This window comes from Podospora pseudopauciseta, chromosome 1, assembly GCF_035222475.1.
Source record: "Podospora pseudopauciseta strain CBS 411.78 chromosome 1, whole genome shotgun sequence".
In the NCBI taxonomy this organism is placed as follows: Eukaryota; Fungi; Ascomycota; class Sordariomycetes; order Sordariales; family Podosporaceae; genus Podospora; species Podospora pseudopauciseta.
The window spans coordinates 5,214,993-5,233,788 of NC_085892.1; the positions used below are offsets into that span (position 1 = coordinate 5,214,993).

The 18,796-nt window shown below is 50.4% G+C and overlaps 6 protein-coding genes across 6 annotated transcripts; 2 read left to right on the plus strand and 4 right to left on the minus strand.

Annotated features, from left to right (window-relative positions):
- Positions 1-1,586: 1,586 nt before the first annotated feature.
- On the plus strand, positions 1,587-4,735 carry QC763_114310 (uncharacterized protein; the record flags this gene model as incomplete). The annotated part of the gene is made up of 4 exons (XM_062908009.1): positions 1,587-1,969; positions 2,101-2,592; positions 2,666-2,895; positions 2,948-4,735. The coding sequence occupies exons 1-4, from the start codon at positions 1,843-1,845 to the stop codon at positions 4,733-4,735; spliced, it is 2,637 nt and encodes an 878-aa protein (XP_062771026.1). The 5' UTR covers positions 1,587-1,842.
- A 211-nt stretch (positions 4,736-4,946) lies between these two features.
- On the minus strand, positions 4,947-9,482 carry QC763_0016760 (uncharacterized protein; the record flags this gene model as incomplete). Its single annotated transcript, XM_062905332.1, has 2 exons — positions 4,947-7,939; positions 8,400-9,482. The coding sequence occupies 2 exons, from the start codon at positions 9,480-9,482 to the stop codon at positions 5,834-5,836; spliced, it is 3,189 nt and encodes a 1,062-aa protein (XP_062771027.1). The 3' UTR covers positions 4,947-5,833.
- Positions 9,483-9,852: 370 nt separating this feature from the next.
- On the minus strand, positions 9,853-11,017 carry QC763_0016770 (uncharacterized protein; the record flags this gene model as incomplete). Its single annotated transcript, XM_062905333.1, has 3 exons — positions 10,776-11,017; positions 10,177-10,579; positions 9,853-10,088 (listed from the first exon to the last, which is right to left on the minus strand). The coding sequence occupies exons 2-3, from the start codon at positions 10,328-10,330 to the stop codon at positions 9,853-9,855; spliced, it is 390 nt and encodes a 129-aa protein (XP_062771028.1). The 5' UTR covers positions 10,331-10,579; positions 10,776-11,017.
- A 591-nt stretch (positions 11,018-11,608) lies between these two features.
- Positions 11,609-14,697, minus strand: QC763_114330 (uncharacterized protein). Its single transcript, XM_062908010.1, has 2 exons — positions 12,422-14,697; positions 11,609-12,366 (listed from the first exon to the last, which is right to left on the minus strand). The coding sequence occupies exons 1-2, from the start codon at positions 14,259-14,261 to the stop codon at positions 11,900-11,902; spliced, it is 2,307 nt and encodes a 768-aa protein (XP_062771029.1). The 5' UTR covers positions 14,262-14,697; the 3' UTR covers positions 11,609-11,899.
- A 282-nt stretch (positions 14,698-14,979) lies between these two features.
- Positions 14,980-16,155, minus strand: QC763_114340 (uncharacterized protein; the record flags this gene model as incomplete). Its single annotated transcript, XM_062908011.1, has 1 exon — positions 14,980-16,155. The coding sequence occupies one exon, from the start codon at positions 16,153-16,155 to the stop codon at positions 14,980-14,982; it is 1,176 nt and encodes a 391-aa protein (XP_062771030.1).
- Positions 16,156-17,264: 1,109 nt separating this feature from the next.
- QC763_114350 (uncharacterized protein) lies at positions 17,265-18,425 on the plus strand (the record flags this gene model as incomplete). The annotated part of the gene is made up of 3 exons (XM_062908012.1): positions 17,265-17,744; positions 17,877-18,003; positions 18,111-18,425. Exons 2-3 carry the CDS (start codon positions 17,890-17,892, stop codon positions 18,423-18,425), a joined length of 429 nt encoding a protein of 142 aa, XP_062771031.1. The 5' UTR covers positions 17,265-17,744; positions 17,877-17,889.
- Positions 18,426-18,796: the final 371 nt, after the last annotated feature.

Genomic DNA, 18,796 nt, shown 5'->3' on the forward strand with positions numbered 1-18,796 from the left:
AGGAACTATAATATAAGGGGTCCCGGAGGTAAAATAAGTAGAATACAGTATTATAATAATATTATAGTAGCGGATTCGAGAGGTAAAGGCGAAGGACTATTTAGTTTTATAATAACGTTTTTATATACGGTTAAATATAATAAGTAATAAAATAAAGAAAAAAAAGAAAGACTTACGATATTATTAATAATAAAAGAAAATTAAGCCGCAGGAGCTTCGGCCTAAAGAAAAAGTATTATATTACGGTTCTAAAAAATAGTAAAGCTACGAAGATTAATTAAGACTAAACTACGCCGTCGAACGGGGCTTACAGTCTAAAAGATTAAACGGACTAATAAAATAGGAACCGGGGACCGCAGCGGGGCTTACGGTCTATAGTCTAATATCGGCTAATACAGAGCGGACCGAGGACTATATATAAAACGACGGTTTACGGTCTATAGGTCTATATATACGGAGGAACTAGCTAGTATAGATAAATAATTCCGTAATATATAATATAAATTATAATCGTTAATATTAGACTATTATAATTAAGATAAGCTATTATTATATACTCTTTAGCTATATCGAACTAAGATTATTTAGAAATGCCTTTAACTAGTATCCTTTTTAGAGGTTCTAAATAGGAGTTTATTATAAATATACTTTAAGATCCGTAAAATAAAGGTACTCCTTTTTTTCATTAAAGAAAAATAAATAAAGGAATAATAAAATTATATTATTTTTTTATTAAATAATATTTTTATTTCTTTATAAAAAAATATTTTTCTTTAAATACGTATTTACTTACTAATTTATAATAAGTAAATATAAAAGGAGGTTTAGTTTAAGGTACGGCTATAGACCTAAGGGTTTAAATAAGGAAGTAGAGCTCTTAGAGGATTCGGGGGTTTAGGGGTTATATATATAAGTAATTTACTTCGGACATTCTACTTTAAATAGGACATTGACTTTTATTTCTTTATATTTTATACCTTATACGCGTGCAGGCAATTTTGGTCCTTTAATTTAGCCGATCAGGTGCTTATTATATAGTCTGCAAGCCCATAAAGTCTTTTTTTTATCCTATGTAAAGTGCGGCCTACGAGCGAGCCACGATTACGCAGGTATGTTTATTTAGAGACCTTGTTGAGGGTATATTTGTGGTGTTGTAGTTAGTTTATGTATTTTCTCACTATTTTAATATCAAGTTATTTCTTTAATTAAATAAAAATTTAAGACAAAATATTATTATGATTATTTTAGGAAGTTAATAAAGTACATGGTTTATTTTATTAAATACTCAAAAGTGTTATATTTAATTTATTTATTTAAATTATTAGGTAGTGATTTATTTATAATAAAAAATACTTACATAATTATTAAACCTAGAATTATACATAAAATAAGAGTAATTTAAGAAGATATATAGGTTTACTATTTAATAGTTATTTAACTTATTAATTAAATTAAATAACATGTTTGAAGTTAGCTAATACTTTATAAATTCAAAAGTACAGCTAAGACTTAAAAAACTGGTGTTTTAGCGCGTTTTCTGAGATTTAAATGCATTTACTAGGGTAGGTTTAGAGGCGGGAAAAGTATTGCCTACGGCGTGCGAGGTAGACGATTACTAATTGTTAGTGAAGACCAGATTTTATTGGGCCACAGCGAGTTTTGGTTTTTTGCCCAGTTAAAGGGACTGCTTGGCTTCGAGTCTCAATTTCCTGACAAACCATCAAGGTCCTCGCCATTCAACTTTGTAATTATGCTTTGAGCAGCAGACAACCAAACACCACCTTCATCTGAAGCAATTGGGATCTATCTCTCCATTCTGGAACTCAGTTCCACTTCAGCATCATGTACGACGAGGGGCAACACCGCTCCAGATCCCCATCGCGGGATGGCGGGCGCAGTGGAAGCTATCGCGACCGCAAATATCGTCGCCCTGATGAAAGAGGTGGCGACTACCGCCGCTCGAGGAAGGGTAAAACCACACGATAAACCTGTCCTAGCAGAAGCACTCTACGATATCCGCTTGTTGCTTTGCGGTTTGCAAACTGTCGATATGGAGCAGAAGATGGCTAACTTTGGGTGTGTTTGCCTCGGCCGCAAAAGATTCTCCAGCGCCTCCTTTGAGGAACCTCAACTACGACGACGATGACCAGGAGTATTACTCGAGACAAGCTGTCGGGAGCCTTCGCACTGGTGGCGACCCGGATCGCGGACGGTATCAGGGCGACAGGCCTCACAGCGGTGGATACCTACCACCGTCTGGTAGCCCGCCGTCGGACCGTTACGGGCGAGGAGATATCGATTTGGAACATAGGGAACGTTTTTCACGATACAATCAAGATCGCGATGTGTCACAAATTCGGCCATCTCGAGATAGGAATCCTGGCGCTGGGCGTGCGGGTGGTCGGGGTCACGGTCGTGGGGAGCACAGCGGTGCGGGTTCGGGCTTTGGCTCGTCCAAAGTGTTGATTTTTGAAGGTCTCACTGAGGATGCCACCGAGCGCGACGTCCTCTACGGTCTCGACTTTGTAACCCGAGACCATCAGTTCTCGAGCGATCAAGTGAAGCTCGTTCGATTACGGTACGATCAAAACGGTAGGTCGCTCATTTCTGGACCAAGTCTCTCATCCCATTTTCCGTGTCGGAGGTGTTAATGCGGGGTGCTCAGGTCAGCGGATTGCAGCTGTCGAATTCCATCGTCGATCGCAGGTCGAAGACTTTCTGGACCAGTTCTATCCGGAAATTTCTTTTCCACTTCAGCATTCCCGCGGGAAGGACACTGAGTTCTTCACCTTCGGCATTCAGGACCCTAATTACCGCGACGACATGCCTGATCCTCGGGAGTCACGGCGCGGTGGTCGAGAAGGCCGAGAAGATGATGGTTGGACGTGTGTAACTGTATGTGCCGTCTATTTCGCCCTGTAAACGGTCTGAGACTAATCGACCGCAGTGCCATGTTGTTAACTACCCGCACCGAGCTGTGTGTTTCAAGTGCAAAACTGAACGTCCAGAGGATGATGGATATGGAGGTGGCCCATTATTAACTGGCGAGACCGACGAGTGCCCCCAGCAGATGCCGTCTCAATATGTCGTAATTCGCAACCTCGACCGTTCTGTCACAGAAGAGGTTCTGGCCAAAGGGGTCATGAAGTTATTTCTGGAGAATCCAGAGCCACCAAAAGAGGCCCCGAGCACCAACAAACTCAAATCAACGGCACCCACCAAGAGCACTGTCGGCATGGGCGCGAAGCCTGGCTCGCTGCGTCGTGTTTTCGTGATGCGAGATCGCAGAAGCAACGAAAGTTGGAGATATGGCTTCGCCGAATTTGCCACTGTCGAGGATGCCGTGGCCGCCGTTCAGAAGTTCCAGGCATCGACAAAGTTCACCATCGCCTCAAAGCCAGTCGTCGTTGCCTTTATTCACACAGGAGTTTTTGTTCCTTCGTTCGATCCTGTTACACCTGAGAATCAAGATCTCTCATTCAGCCCTATCTACAATCCTGCCGTTCGCATCAAGTACTGGGATGACCGCGCCTACCCTAGCGTACACGTTGTCACCACCGAGCCTATCTCTGAGGTGTCACAGCCGGAGAAGAGCAACAATGCCAATGATGATCCAACCAAAAATGTCTCCAAGACGTTCAAGAAGTTTAAGAAGGACCTGGGAGCTGCTGTTGGTGCCAAACCCATCATGATGCCTCAGATGGAGTTGTGGGCCAAGAAGTCAGCCGAATTGCATGGTTCGAAAGCCAGGGCCACAGATCCCTCAAATACCGATACCGAGTCCTCCAACTTTAACCTCACGACCATCCGTGAGTCTGAGGGCACAGAGCCTGACGGTCCATTTGCACCTCACTGGGCTGATCAGTACATTTCTTATGCCGACTGGGAGGCGATGACGTGCGTGGCTTGCGGCTGGAAAGCACCGACGGAGCGATCAACCCAAGAACGTAACGACCTACTTATTCACCACGAAGGGACAGCCCATCTATTCTACCACGACCCCGAGATCAAGGACAAAGCCGCGGCTGGTCTCAGTGCTCTTGGCAAGAAGCACCGCACCATCATCCGCCGTACCCCTCGTCTCAAATCTGAACCCCTGCCCAAATACAAATCATACGCAGACTTTGACCGCCTCCGTTGTCTACTCTGCAAGCGCCAATTTCAAAAGATGGAAGTAATCTGGCTACACGAACAGCAAAGCGAACTCCACAAGCGGAACCTCGCCCACCCTAAAGCCCGCTCTCGCGCAGAGGAAGAGTTCAAGAAACTGGGCAAGAATCAAAGAAGCTGCATCCCCGACCAAGCCTTCTACCGCGAGTGGGAAGCGCAACTTAAGCGTAGTCAGCCCAACTATCGTGATCGAGCCTTGGAACGTAGGCAAGCTTTCCGTCAGCCGAAGAAACCCACCAATCAGCCCAAGACATCTGTGCCAGAAAAGAGGAAAGAACCTTCTTCGTTGTCCGCAGAGGCGGACACACCGGCCAAGAAGAGCAAAGGGGCGGGTATGCTGGCTAAGATGGGGTGGACGGCGGGTGCGGGACTTGGGGCCGAGGGGGCGGGGAGGACGGATGCGATTGCGACGGAGGTTTATGCTCCTGGTGTTGGGTTGGGGGCGGAGGGGAGTAAGCTTGGGGATGCTGGGGAGGAGGCGCAAAGGAGAACGAAGGGGGATTTCAGTGACTTTGTTGAGAAGACGAGGGATAGGGCTAGGGAGAGGTTTGATCGGTTGGGGTAAAAGGGGGGTTGGGTTGATGATTATGATGTGTGTGTTTTGTAAAATATTGAGGTTGGACTGGACGGTAGGAGATGACGTTATGGGTGTTGGATGATGGGATGCGGTATACAACCGGCCGAGAGTGTTTCAATAAAACCGCTGAAATTGATATGTCGGCTCCACGATAATAAGGCTTCGACTTCCGTTACTCTTTGATGTGCGAACTGTTGATGTGATATTGAAGCGTATCTTGCGTGCCCAGGGTTTCCTGTGGTTTTCTCTTTTCACTTAAATTATGTTGTCCAGCTCCAGCCCGAGCACTCACCAAGCCCGAGCACTCACCAAGCCCGAGCACTCACCAAGCCCGAGCACTCACCAAGCCCGAGCACTCACCAAGCCCGAGCACTCACCAAGCCCGAGCACTCATCATCGTAAATCACATCACCTCAATCACCATCACACAACTCAAAGTTCTTAAAATCAAAGCTAATTTGACCAGGCAAGGTGGCAGTCTCCCCCTCATCTACCACCACCCATTCGCTCACCACAAATAACCTACACGACCAAAAACCCATACATACACAAGCAAAAGCCCCATCCGTCTCGCCTCCAACGCCAACACAATGCAGGTCGACCCCCTTTTCCCTTCATCCATCACCCCTTCCATAATGAACAGAGGGGGAAAAAACAAGGAAAAGGGGGGAATCATGATGCCCATTACCACTACAGACTGCACAGAAACGGAAGGTGAAAACCCCCATAACCCATGACCTAGGAAAAGAAAAACGGACACCTGACAAATCCTTGTCTGGACAAGGCAAAAAAAAAGACGAAACAAACATCAAGGGAAAAAAAGAAAAGAAAAACCATACAGAAAATATTGACATGGTAGAGGTAAAAGGTAGGCCTCACCCGCGTCCATTGTCCGCGTTTTTGTGTGTCCTCGAGGCCTTGTCTCCCGACAACCAACACCTCCCAACCTCCAAACAAGGCCTCTCAACTCCATTTTGACGCTTTCCAGCCCCCAAACAAGGCCTGTCAAGTAAAAATTGAGGCCTATTGACTATCCGCTGAGGCCTTCTCACTCTCTACTGAGGCCTTTCGGTTCAATTCTGACGCCTATTGAGGGGGTCTCGCGCCGCCATTGAAGATGTAAGCCAGCTCCTGAACACCCAGTCTGCCCAGCTGCTTGCTCTTGTCTTCATCCAGGGCGCTCTCCACCAGCTCCCTCTTCTTCTCTTGCAAATCCATGATGCGGTCCTCGACCGTTTCCTTGACCAGGATTCGGTGGACCTGCACCTCCTTTTGCTGCCCAATACGGTGGGCGCGGTCGACAGCCTGCATCTCGATAAATGGATTCCAGAAGGGATCGCAAATGATGACGCGCGAAGCGCACGTCAGGTTCAGTCCCGCGTTACCGGCCCGGAGGGACACCAGCATGACCTTGTTTTCGGGGTTCTCTACAAAGTCTTGAACCGCTTCGTCGCGGTGGGTGCGCGACATGTCGCCAGTGTACCGGCAGTGACGCAGCTTGAGGCTGTACTTGATCTGGCATTCGATCAAGTCCAGCAGGGAGGTCCACTGAGAGAAAATGATGGTCTTCTCATTGGTTTCCTGGATCGTCTTCAGAAGCTCAATGACTTGGGTGACCTTCGCCGAGTCCTCCCAGTTATCGCGGAGGTAGTGCATATATCTCCGACGGGCCTCCTTGTTTCTGCCAGCCTCAAGGCGGAGTGTCCGCAACTGACTTGGGTTGACCGGCTCAACCTTGTTCTTCCCCTTGCTCAGTTTGCTCTTCTCCTTGCCTTTCTTGAACGCCTTTGTGGTCTTCTTTTCCGCCCGTCTCGCTTCCTTTCTCGCCTTCGCTTCCGCCTTGGCTTCCGCCATCTTCATCGCCTGGGCTGCAGCTTCACCCTCACTGAGTTCATCTGAATCATCGTCTTCCACGATGAAGTCATTTAAACTGCCGACAGAATCATTGTCGGAATCCTCGTTTTCTGACGAGCCAGACCAGTCTGAAATCTCTGGCAGCTCCTCCTCCTTGACCTCTTCCTTAGGAAGAGTTTCCGGCATATGAATCTTTCGGAAGGTCGTGTACTTGATCACCTTTGAAGCATCAACGGGGCCGCGGCATTGCGGACACTTAGCACCGGCGTTCTCGTTACCTGTAAGAACATTGTTCCTGGCCGCGTTGTCTGTCAGCGAAGTGAAGCACTCTGAGCAGGTGTCATGGCCGCAGGGTATAGCTAGGACTGGATCCTCGATGCCGTCATAACAGATAGGACACTCAAAAGATTCGATGTCCTTGATACGCTGGATGACTGCAGCATCAAGCTTTCTCGCCAAATCATCCATGGTCTCGTCAGCGGTGGTTGCGCTGCCGACGCACTCGAAATCAATCAAGTGAGGGTGGCAGCATGCTTGGCGAAGCCGCAGCAGAAGAACAAGAATATTGGAGTAGTTGCGACCAACAGTACCGGCACGGAGGTATTTGTTGAAGACAACCTGCGACCTCTCCTCGAGGTCTTTGTAAAATTGTGTCTCATCCACTGAGAACTCTACAAACTCGGATCTCTCGGTCTTGAGGGGTAGAGTCAAGATGGGCTTGCCATCTATCTGCGAGGTTTTCATGCGCCTCAGCATGATGGCCTTGAGAACGGTCCGAAGCTTGTCCATGGCCTGCTTGCGAGCATACTCGTTGTTACCATTATTCCGGGGGCCGAGGCATTTAAACGCCGTTTGGAAGTGCCTATGTTCCCAAAAGGGCTTAATCCTCAAAAAACGGATGAGTGGATAGAGCTCTGATACGTTGTTCATCATGGGCGTGCCAGTAAGGCACCAGCGGTAGGTGGCATTGATTTTGTGCACGCCCTTTGAGCCTTGGGTGTCCTTGTTTTTGATACACTGGGCTTCGTCGATGATGATGCGGTAAAAGGTGCTTTTGGGGTGAAGCAAGGGGCACTTTTTGGCAAGCTCGCCGTCGTCTCTCTCCGAATACAACGCAGCCGCGTTGCGTTGTTGCACGTGCTTCTCGTACTGGCGCCATTCCGAGGCGATTGAACCATACGTTGTGAGCACCACGTCGTAATTTATGAGCTCAGTGAATGGTATCTTCTTCTTCTGGTGGAGGAGGTAAACACTCATCTTATGAGTACCCCTCAGCTTGTTCTTGACCTCGTTTTCCCATTGTTTGATAAGGGCGACAGGTCCAATTATCAAATTAGTCTATTCAATATTAGCATTCAAAGTGCTGAAAGGTAAGCAGAACGCCTATGAAACTAGTTCAAGGCGTCCATTGCACCATTTCACGGATGCAACATTCCACTCAACACCCACAGACGACCAACAAACACATGTCATTGTTCTTGGAAGGCGTTTAATAATACGGTCGATGCGTCGAATGATAGTGTTGATGGGTTAAATGATGGTGATGATGCGTTAAATGATAGTATCGATGCGTTAGATGATAGTGTCGACCTTTAGTAATAGTGTCGAGGCCTTTACTGATAGTGTCGATGCCTTTGGCGGCTCGGTACCGAGGGCTGTAAAGAACAATGACATGCGTCTGTTGGACAAGTGCAGAAGGTGAAAGAGCTGCTGTATGTAAAGTAAATGCAACCAACATCTTGCCAAGGCACGAACAAGCAAGCTATAAAAAAAGGAAGGGGTCTGAGAAGTTGCTTACCCTCACTGCCCGGTCCTCAGAGGGCCTGGAAATCATCAACGCCAGGGTCGAGACCGTTTTACCAAGACCCATATCATCGGCCAGGATACCGCCTTTGTTTGACCCTGTCTCCATCTCCGCCATCCACTTCAGGGCAAGCTGTTGGTGCGGATAGAGAGGATACTTCATGCCCGCCGGTGTTTCACCCCGCTCCTCCTCGGGAATTTCCATATCAGGTCGAATGTTCGAAAGAAGTTGTTGAATCTCCTCCTCTGTTTTGACAGGATTGTGCACAAAATCATCCAGATAGTTCGCTAACCGCGGATTCAGGGGGTTCCCGTCCATATCGGTCATGTTCTGGAAGTCAATGTTGTTTACACGATGAATCGTTGAAGCAAGACTGGGTTGCCCTCCCAGGTAATCCACGTCGGAGAAGTAGCTGCCGTTGTTCAGTAGACCTGGTCGATCGAAGCTGGCCAGTTGGCTAACGCTTGCAAAGCCTGGTAACGCGGATGGGTTCCAGGCTGGAATGGATCGGTTGTAGGATGGGTTTGGTGGGGGAAGAGTACGGCTAGAGGGATGGGTCGAGCGAGCCCCTTGTTGCCACAAAGCATAGCCGCCGGTAGCTACCTCGTCGCTGCCACTATCAGAATCTTCCCAGGCCCCCGGCATTTGAGGCATCCGATCGCTTTCCCCGCGGTTGATGCCATTCACTTGACTTGGAGTGATGCTCCATCCCGGACTCCCATTGGCCCTCCCTGGTTCAGACTTGACATTGACTCCACAGCTGTGTTCAAAGCTGCTAGCTTGTCGTGACTGAATAGCTGGTGGTTGACCACTTGGAACGATGCTCCAACCCTGACCCCCTGTAACCTGACTGGGCCCCGGTTTAACGGGCGTTGTGTTATGGGAGTAGCTGCTCGTGTGCGGTGTGTGAACGCCACCATACCCACGACTTGGCGTGGTGGTCCAGCCAGCGCCACCTGTAACATTTGACCCAGAGTTCGTTGGGTAGTTCCCATTTCCATATAGTCCATTACTCTGCGCTCCAAACGATTCCGAAGTAGTTCCCTGCAAAAGTCGTGGTCTGGTAGATAGAGACATTTGATTGGACAACTGGCTGCTCGATGGTTGGCGGTGTAAAATTCGGTCGAATGCATTTGTTTGGCCAGTGGGTATCGATGAGCCGTACTCGGGTGCCGTCGAAGTGCCTTGCGATAACTGCCTGGCAAAGGCAGCATCTTGATCAAGCTGGGCCTTCGATTGTTCATGGCGCCTTTCCACATCAAGAGCTCTCTGTTTGATGCCCTGCCACGCATCGTCCCTACGTCAAAGGTTAGCACAGATCGACAGAGCGGGACACGAGACTGCTTGCCCAGTAAGGTCAATGGAAGATAATTCTTCATCTACGTCGTTGCTCCCAGGGCCCCCAAAACTGTAATCCCATCCCGGGCTCGGCGACGCTCGGTTGGAGTTATTTGGACCCCATATGGATGAAGAAACATTCAAGTGAGAGCTTCCGAAAGAACGCTTTCGAGATCCAGAGGCTGGCTGGTGGGGTGGAGGCCCTCCTCCAGGGCTCGAGCTTGGCGGGTTCGACATTCTTGAGGATGAGCCGTTGGCGGGGTAGGAAGATGCTGGGGGCAATGATTAGCATGAGTTTGAATATGTGCATGTCCAAAACCTCTTTCGGGACAGGGTTTTGAAGGACTTGGTTGCGTACCTTTGCCTGTGGTAGGAGCTCTCGTCAGCACTGAACGCCATTCCGGCCATGGAGGAATGCAGGACTTGAACTAACCTTCCGACGAAGTCCCGCGGGCCCTCCTTTCCTTGAGTTTAATCAATTCAGCCTTGGCTTCCCCTATTTGCTTGTTGATTTCAGAAGTCCGCGGTTGCTCCAACAACGACCTCAGTATCGTCCCTTGAATCGCAATATCCTCTTCGAGGTCCATGGGGCTCGGGTCTGTGAAATTTAAGGGCACTGACAGTGCCTGATGAGGTGAAAGAAGAGAGCGGGAGCCGCAGTCGCAGAGCGGGTAGCCACATGCACAACCAGGCAGGCAGCCTTTGCCAAAAGCACCCAGAAATGCAGTTTGTGGGTGTGCGTCTCCTTGGGTTTAAGTTTTGTTGGGCAACCTAAGGTAGGGAGTTTTAGCGGATAGGGCGGGGAGCTCAGGCTGTAGTGGCACGGTAGCCTGTGACTGTTTTCGACGGTCGGTCAGTCCCCCAGGCGAAGCAAGTTGGGTGAAGGAGAAGGGACTAGATGGAAGACGAGGCTTTCGGGGCTTGCAGCTTCCAAAGCCAACTAAGTACTGGCTGGCGCGCGGGCAAAAGCAGGCAAAGGCGGGCAGGCAAAAAAAAGGTAGCCCTGAATGGTCGGTCAAAGTGGGCTGGTACCTTTTTGCAGGAGAAGGGGCAGTGATCGTCTTTTTCTTACTGCAACTTCAACTTGGCGCGCTTTTGCTGGTTTCAGTCAGTTGGGCAGGCAGGCACTGGCGTTGATGCGGAAGACGGGATGCGGAAGGGAGGAAAAGATTGATTGACAGTCAATGGGAGTTGGGATTGTGCGACAAAAGCTAGCTGGAGAATTGGCCGCCTTTTGGGGGGCTGTTGAGAGCTGGAAACTTGAAAGGTCAGGCTTACCTCTCTGAGCTCAGCAGCGCGCAGAGGATGGATAGGATAGGATACCTGGACCTCGCGATTATTACTGCTCTTTCTGCAATGTTGCATGCATGCTTGGTGACGACTGAGAGGCTCGGCACTGGATTTGTCGGGCCCAGCGCTGAGTTTCTCGAATTCCCATGTTGCAACAACACCGGGGCGCGCCCTAATCAACCAGGCAGATAGTGGGGCAATCCTCGATCAGCCCCCACAACACCCCCGTCTTTCAGTGGGGTCCGCTCCACTGCCGCAAAACAAAAGTGGAGACACAGCAGGCACACCTGCAGGGATTCAGCTGAAGTCTTGTCGAAACAAAATCTCTTGACTTGGAGTTCGTGCGACTTTGACGTCTTCAAACGTCCATCTGATATAGCAAAGAGATAGTTCCTTCCAAAGTTACCTGCCATTAATATCAGGAATGGAGATTCTCGAGAAAACATGGAGGGAGAAAACATGGAGGGAGAAAACATGGAGGGAGAAAACGCAACTACAAGTAAATGGGCCGTGTGTTGGCGCGTTACACAGCAAACACGCTACCGGCAACAAAAAAGAAAGAAAAAACTGAACAACGCTTCACTCAGCCTCCCATGAGGCATTCGAGTTCAGACCGAATCGGATTACTGGTAGACGTCAACGTGTCAACTACTAGGTATTACTGAACGACACGAAATATACAGCCAAACCTAGCTGCTCTTCAGAGCAACCTTGGTACAGCTATGAGGCCAAGGCAATTTAATTTTCAACTCCTGGTAACCCCTTCAAAAATACCCAAAACGACCGGCCTGATGCAATGAGCCTCTATGCAAGCACGTGTCAAAAGACACCATTATACAACCTTTCCCCCCAAGCCACACCTGCGATTACTCGTTGGGGTTTTCGGGAGGCTCCTCACTCTCGCCATCATCGCCGTTGGAGACTTTGTCCCACCAATGCGAGACCTTTCCAGAAAACCAATCCCAAAACCCTTTGACCGAGTCACCTACTTTGTCCAGAGGGGACTTGCCATCATCGCCCTCGTCATCGCCTGAGGGATCCGAAGAGGGCTGCGCTGTCGGCTTGTCGACCTCGATAGTCTTCTCAACCGTCTTTGTCACTGTTGCTGTTGGAGCAACCAAAGGAGCACTGGCTGTGACTGGGTTGACCATGACAGGCTTCGCCGATGTTGAGCTTGACAACACAGGCGTTTGGGTGCTCGACTCAGCAGGCGAATCAAATTCGTGATCGCTGTGCAGACCAATCGGCTTCAGAGGAAGCCTAAGGGTGCCGTTGTTTGGCGCAGGGGTGATCCCAACCGAATCACAGAGCATGTTATAGACATTGATGTTTTCTGCCAGGTGGTTAGTTCAAGATTCAAGAAAGCGAAAAAAAATCATGCTACTCACGAAAAACCTCAACCTCACTATTTGGCTGGTGAGGGAAAGCAGGGCCCCGAGCGACAAACAACGCCCTCATAAGAGGGTGTTCGTTGTCGTACCCGTGTAGGCCGCGTGGCGCATAGACAGTACCCTTCGCTTGTGCTTCTTTCAGATTCATCTCCTCCATCTTCACAAGCGCCCACCCAGTCTTGGGCACGATCCATAAAGGAGCAATGCGGTCATTCCGGGAGAAATGCCATCTCTCAGGCATGTCCATATCCCTGAGGTACACGTCGAGATTCGGGTTCGCCTTGGTCCTCTCAACCAACTGTGCGTGAATCTCCTGAAGATCATTGGGATTCTTCGGTCTCAAACCAACCAGCGGCCATCCGTCTGTGTGTTCGATCTTGCTGACATCAACAAGATCCTCCAACTGCACAACGCGTGTTATATCGGTGGTTGCCATGCCATGGTCAGAAACGACAATGACATTGACAATACTTGTCAAGCGTCGTTCCTCCAGCCCCTTAAAGATGCGGTCTAGCATCTTGTCGACCTTGCCAATTGTAAGCTGAATTTCGGTACTGTTGGGACCAAATGTGTGCCCAACCGCATCAACATTAGGAATGTATGCCGCGATCACTTGTGGGCGCTCATCATCCGGCATATCCAGGAACTCAAGAACCCGGTCGACTTTCTTGGACAGCTTCTCCTTTCCGTTGTACTTGTCCATGTAGGTAGGGTTCGTGTTGAGAATGTGAGCTTCACTCCCAGGCCACATATGTATTGCAGTCTTGAGGCCTTGCTTCTGAGCTGTCACCCAGAACGGCTCGCCCTTCCACCATTTTGGATGTAGGCTTCTTTTAGGATCAGTGTAGTAGAATTCCTCTTTGAGCTCGGGATCCCAGAAGGAGTTGCCAACCACCCCATGAGCCTCGGGGTACAGCCCAGTGACCAAGGTGTAATGATTAGGAAAGGTGACGCTGGGAAAAGACGGCAGCATATAGCGTGGTGATACACCCTCTTTGACAAAGGCATTGAGCCTCGGTGTCAAGCCCCTGTCAACAAAATCGGCGCGAAATCCGTCTAAACTGATGATAATGGTCGTAGGAGCGAACAGAGCCGTGCCGTTGCTGACAAGTTTCGCTGCGGTTTGTGCCGTTGCCTTCTTCTCAATTGACAACTTCCAAGCCACCAAAACCAGAATCCCAAAGCCAACAATTATGAGTGCATAAAGTAGGCCCCAGCGACAACAGCTCCTCCTTCTCTTCGCTTTCACAGCACCCATGTGTAAGAGATTCTTCCTGTCCACCTCATCGCTGTCATCCCGATCACTGCTTTCCCCAGTATCGCTCCCACTCTTCACCCCCCCCTCTTCCATTTCATACATCAACTCCCCATCCTCACCATGTTGCGCCTCAGCCAGCAACCGGTCCTTCTTCGCCTTCCTCCTCGCTTTTCTCCTTGACCTCCTCTCCCCCCCATCATTCCCGTCAACCGACTCAGCCGAGTGAAATGACGGACTCGCCGACCTCGATCTCGAAGCATCGCTCAGCCTCCTCGAAAACAACGTCAACGGATTCGGTATCGGCAACGGCAACCCAGAACCCCTCCTCTCCCTCTCCTTCTTCCTCCGTGTCTCAGTCACCAACTGGCCAAGCTCCTCCTCCTCCATCAGCACCAGCCTGTCGTGCGCCCTCAACTCGCGACTGTTCCTCGCTCGCATCTGCCTCTCGTCATCCTCACTATCCGTGTCCTGATCGCTGCGGATCGAAATCGCATCGGCGTCGTAATCGGACGGCGACAAAAACGTCTGTTGGTCTCGGGCGCCCGCATTCATTGTGTTCAGCGGCTGGAGGGGACGCATCTTGGAAGTCGACGACGCTTAACAAAGAAATCCTGTCGTGTTCATCGGCTCAGGAAGATCGCGGTATTCGTCGCTCGGCACACAAAAATAAAGCTATCGTCGGTCAATCATTGCACACTTCCCCTGTTTTTAGGAGTTTGGTTAGGAGGAAATAGGTCAGTTTGTTGCCGCCGCTCGCAAATGGGAGACTGCAACTCCCGAGCCTGGACCCCGTTCAAATTCGAGAGGACTCCTTACACCCCTGGGGTGTGTCTCTTGTTTTGACAGGCTTGGCCCGCCCCACACTCTCGGCAAGCCCCCGCCCCTTTGGGTCTCCTCCTCATCTGGTGGTGCAACATCAACGACTCTCGATCAGTCACAGCTCTGCAGATGGCATCGATCTACCTCAATCGAGGGAAATATATGTAGAATTACTGGACCATCAACGGATTCCTCGATCACGGACCCGATACGAAACAACGCAGACCTGGATCACCCAGTCTTTTCACATGTCACCAGCCTTGACCCAACCCCCTCACAACTCGCAAAGTTCCACAGCATCACAGCGGAGGAGACCATGTGGAATCAACGTTTCCAGCCTTAGTTTAATTGGTAAGCACCATGCTATCTCTCGTTTCTCACCTGTGTCACAGGAGTTCATTCTTAGGTATCTCATTATCCGCACAAGCCATCTCGACAACTGATAGCAAACGCCAACCAACGCCATATCACGCAAACCTCAAGGCAAGCAATATCCGTAATTGTCCTCCCACTCAATCACTCGTACTGGCACACCCGGCTCCGAGGGCTTCCACCGCAAGCTCGGTACACAACCACCCATTTGCTGATCAAAAACAACCTTTACGCTCGCCGTGTTCCTGTTCCCAACCGCTTTACACCCCGTAATCACGTCCTCATCTGGGTTCCAAAGCACGACTCTGGGTAGCCCCCATTCTTTTGCCTCGGCCAGGGCTGCTTCAAGGAGAACCTGCGTATCGGTGACTTTCTGAGCCTTAGTCTGGCACTCCACCCCATGCACAATTCTCAGAATCCGAAGTTTCTTGGCTGGGATATCATGCGCCCAGTATAACCAGCTCCTCGAGTTGCCCGTCTTGGCGCCCTTGTAAGTGATCGTCTTCCCCGTCATTTTCACCGCGTCAAATTCAGCGCGGGCAAGCTGCAATTCTAGACGGGCATAGGTTGGGGCAAAGGCTACATGCGTCTTCTTGCCAGACGGCATGTCTCTGAAGCGAGCGCTGAGCTGGTAGTTGTCATGCTTGCAAAGCAAAGAGAGATCCTCGAGCCGAAGAAGGTCTACCGTGACAGCATCAGCGCGCCCTGTAGGCCGATATGAGAACGATGGGGCTCGGGGCCGTGGTCCCTCTCCTGGGGTCTGTGGTGGTGAGTCGATAGGCGTGAGGGGGGGCGATTGCGGCAGGGAAAGCAGGATGAGGTTAGCTTGCTTTCCCTGGTATGCCAACCATCCAAGACCGGTATAGTATTCCCTTCCGCTGTCGCTGAAGAACACGCTGCATTCACTGTCTTCATCCATCCGCTCCTTCACATAGCGGAGCAGATACGCAGCCATGCCTAATCGACGCCAAACCGGTGTTGTGAAGACGTGTCGGATGGTGTAACCATATGACTCCCTAGCAGTTCCATCGGAGACGAGGATCTTTTGGCGTATAGCTTCACAGCTCGCGATGATCTGTCTTGGGTATCCCTTGAGATAGAGGACCCACTGTCGACAGTCAGAGCGAGTAAGCTCATGTTGTGTGAGGTGACGCTCGCGCTCGATGAATTCGTGAGGATTAGGGCAGGCTTCAGCTCTTAGTTCAAGAGCAATGCGCTGCTGCTCCGGCGTGGCTTCGTCGAAGACAATATCATCGAGCGTCAAGCCCATTGGTTGGGCCATGCTGATTTAGGTAGTGTTGTAACTTATTGTAAGTCCGTAGCTCGGCAGGTGGAGATGGAATTTTCCTGATGACCAGGGTTCCAGGCTTTGATGCGAGTGGAGCTCAACGGCTGCAGGAAAGCTGTGGGTCCAGAAAGATGGTTGATGATTTCGTAGTTCGTCTGACGATAATCGGAATGTTAGAAGAGGTAAGGGACCCGGGACTTATATAGGCGGAAGAGGAATGTTACGCCAGGCAGATGGGCATGTTCAAAACTTAGTTGAAGAGGGTTGCTGCACGAGAGTCTGAGAGGCTTCACAAATGTGACAAGACACATTAAACAAGCCTTTTCACAGCCCTTTTCGTCAGCGGGAGAGAGAAATAAGCTTTCTTCTTCCGCCGTGGTGGGCTCCCCCCCAACCCCGTGATATGTGCCTCATGGGGATCTCCAGACCAGACTTGCCCAATTGCACAGGACTCAGCGTCGCACTTGCCCTCCCCGGGTCTTATCATTTTGTCATCATCAGTGGCGTTTAAGAACAGGAAACATGCTAAAAATCTCGCAAACAATCTGGAAACAGCGGTTAGGTGTAGGTCGAAAGTATGGAAACAAGCTCATGGGGATTGGGACTGAGATGCGGACAGGGATGACCCGATGCAGTGGTCAAGATAGCGAGTTATGACACTGCAGATCGCATGCATATGCCATCTCTTTGGGACTGGAACTTTCAAGTCCATCCTACTCCTTCCAACTCCTAACTCCAAAGAGACTGGTAGCTTAACCACTACGACGGGTCAAGTGACTTGACCAGATACCGGGAATAGGTCGGGGAGTGTTGACAATCACTGCGGCTTGCATGCCGCAGGACAGCCTTCGGTGGTTGTGAAATCGGACGCCGAAGAGGAGGACAGCCCGGGATACGGACCTCCTCTCTCGGTCCATTACACCCGAAGCTGGGAATCTACCACACCTCTGGAGACAAGTGTAAGCGGGCTTGTTCCGCGGAAGACAACAGCACGCCAATGGCATGATGGGTGAGGTGATTGTCACTCGCTACAGACACGAGAATGAGCAAACCATGGCTTGCTCGTTGGAGATCGGAGAACTTGAGATGGGACAAGAAAAATGGATGGGTTGTATCACCGTCCACGTCTAAGACCGAATGGCTTGGCATCGCCAAGCTCATTCTTGCCAACTGGATGTTCGCCCCATGAGTCTTGCCTGCTCAAGCCTAGGCTGTTGAATCGCTCGTAATACCCATTCTCTGGGGGAAAACCGATTGGGTCGAGATTATAAGGCCGAAAGATTGGAGAATTGAACTAAGTTGCCGTCCCGAGAATGAGTTGGTTGGCCCGGACTGGCAAGAGGTGTCGTCAAAAACGGAGTGGGGCCTAGTGCCGGCAAGCCACAATTGCCACGGCCACCTAGCCCCAAATTGCCCCGCCCTGTGGCTCAAGCGCCAGCACATGAGTGGTCGGAACCGGCACCAACTCATTCCGCAAAATTTCCACGAGCCCTGCCAATTACCAACGCACACAAAATTTGGTCTCGATATCGGTGCATGGTAGCGACTTCGAATCTTTGACGGCCCCGGACACAGCATCAAAGGTACGCGCGACCCCATTTCCCTGCCCACTGTAATTGCCCACGACCCTCCTGCTTTTTCCTCTTCATTTTCGCTTTTCGCACTTCTCCAAGCACCCTGCTGGACCGACCTTACTAACACGACAGCATCACCAGACAGTCGACCAAAATGGCGGAACTCAACATCGGAGCGACAGCGTGGCGCCGCGTAGAGGTTGGCCGTGTTCTCAAGCTTGAGAGCGGCAGCCTCGCTGCTATCGTCGAGATCATCGACCACAAGCGCGTATGTTTGAACCCAACCCACCGAGTGGACGCCGAGCACCGAATGGCGATATCTACGATGAAGTGAATCGTGAATTGGACAGAGAGAACTAAAACAGTGGACTTCAGGCTTTGGTCGACGGCCCCTCCTCCAACGAGAAGCTCGTCACCCCCCGCGGCGAGGTCTCTTTCGCCAACACCCTCCTGACCCCCATCGTCATCGATAAGCTCCCCCGCGGTGCCCGGACAGGTACCGTCAAGAAGGCCTGGGAGGCTGCCGGCGTTGACGCCAAGTGGGCTGCCACCAACTGGGCCAAGAAGCAGGAGAAGCAGGAGAAGCGCCAGGCCCTTACCGACTTTGACCGCTTCAAGGTTATGCGGTTGAAGAAGCAGAGAAGGTTCGAGGAGCGCAAGGCTCTCGCCAAGATCAAGTCCTCGGCTTAAGCGTTGGGAATGGGCGTCTTGGTAGATGGGAAGCGTTTGGTTCGGCATGGTTCTCTGGGGGAGGAAAAGATGGGATTTCTAGGAGGGTCAGCATAAGGGTTCAGCACAACACGGATTTGCTGAGTTATCCACTGCGTCTATTTCGGAAGGCCTCTTATGTCACACTCAACAACGATTGTGGCCGGCGTCATGAAAAGTGCGAATTAAAAGCCAAAAATGACATCCACCTCACAAGCAAACCATCGAGGGCAAACTGTCGAGTGCCGAAACTACGGGATTAGGTTGGTGACAGTGAGCTCTGTCCGTTAAAATGAATACCCCAAGAATACATGAGGACAATGCACTTGCCAAAATCACTCTGCCGTCTTCTG

What these genes read in the sequence shown, in the direction of transcription:
- QC763_114330 (XM_062908010.1), bottom strand. Translation starts at nt 14,261, where the DNA reads ATGCGTCCCCTCCAGCCGCTGAACACAATGAATGCGGGCGCCCGAGAC. An exon ending in TAGTGAGGTTGAGGTTTTTC is followed by an intron (nt 12,367 to 12,421) that starts GTGAGTAGCATG and finishes ACCACCTGGCAG; the next exon opens with AAAACATCAATGTCTATAAC.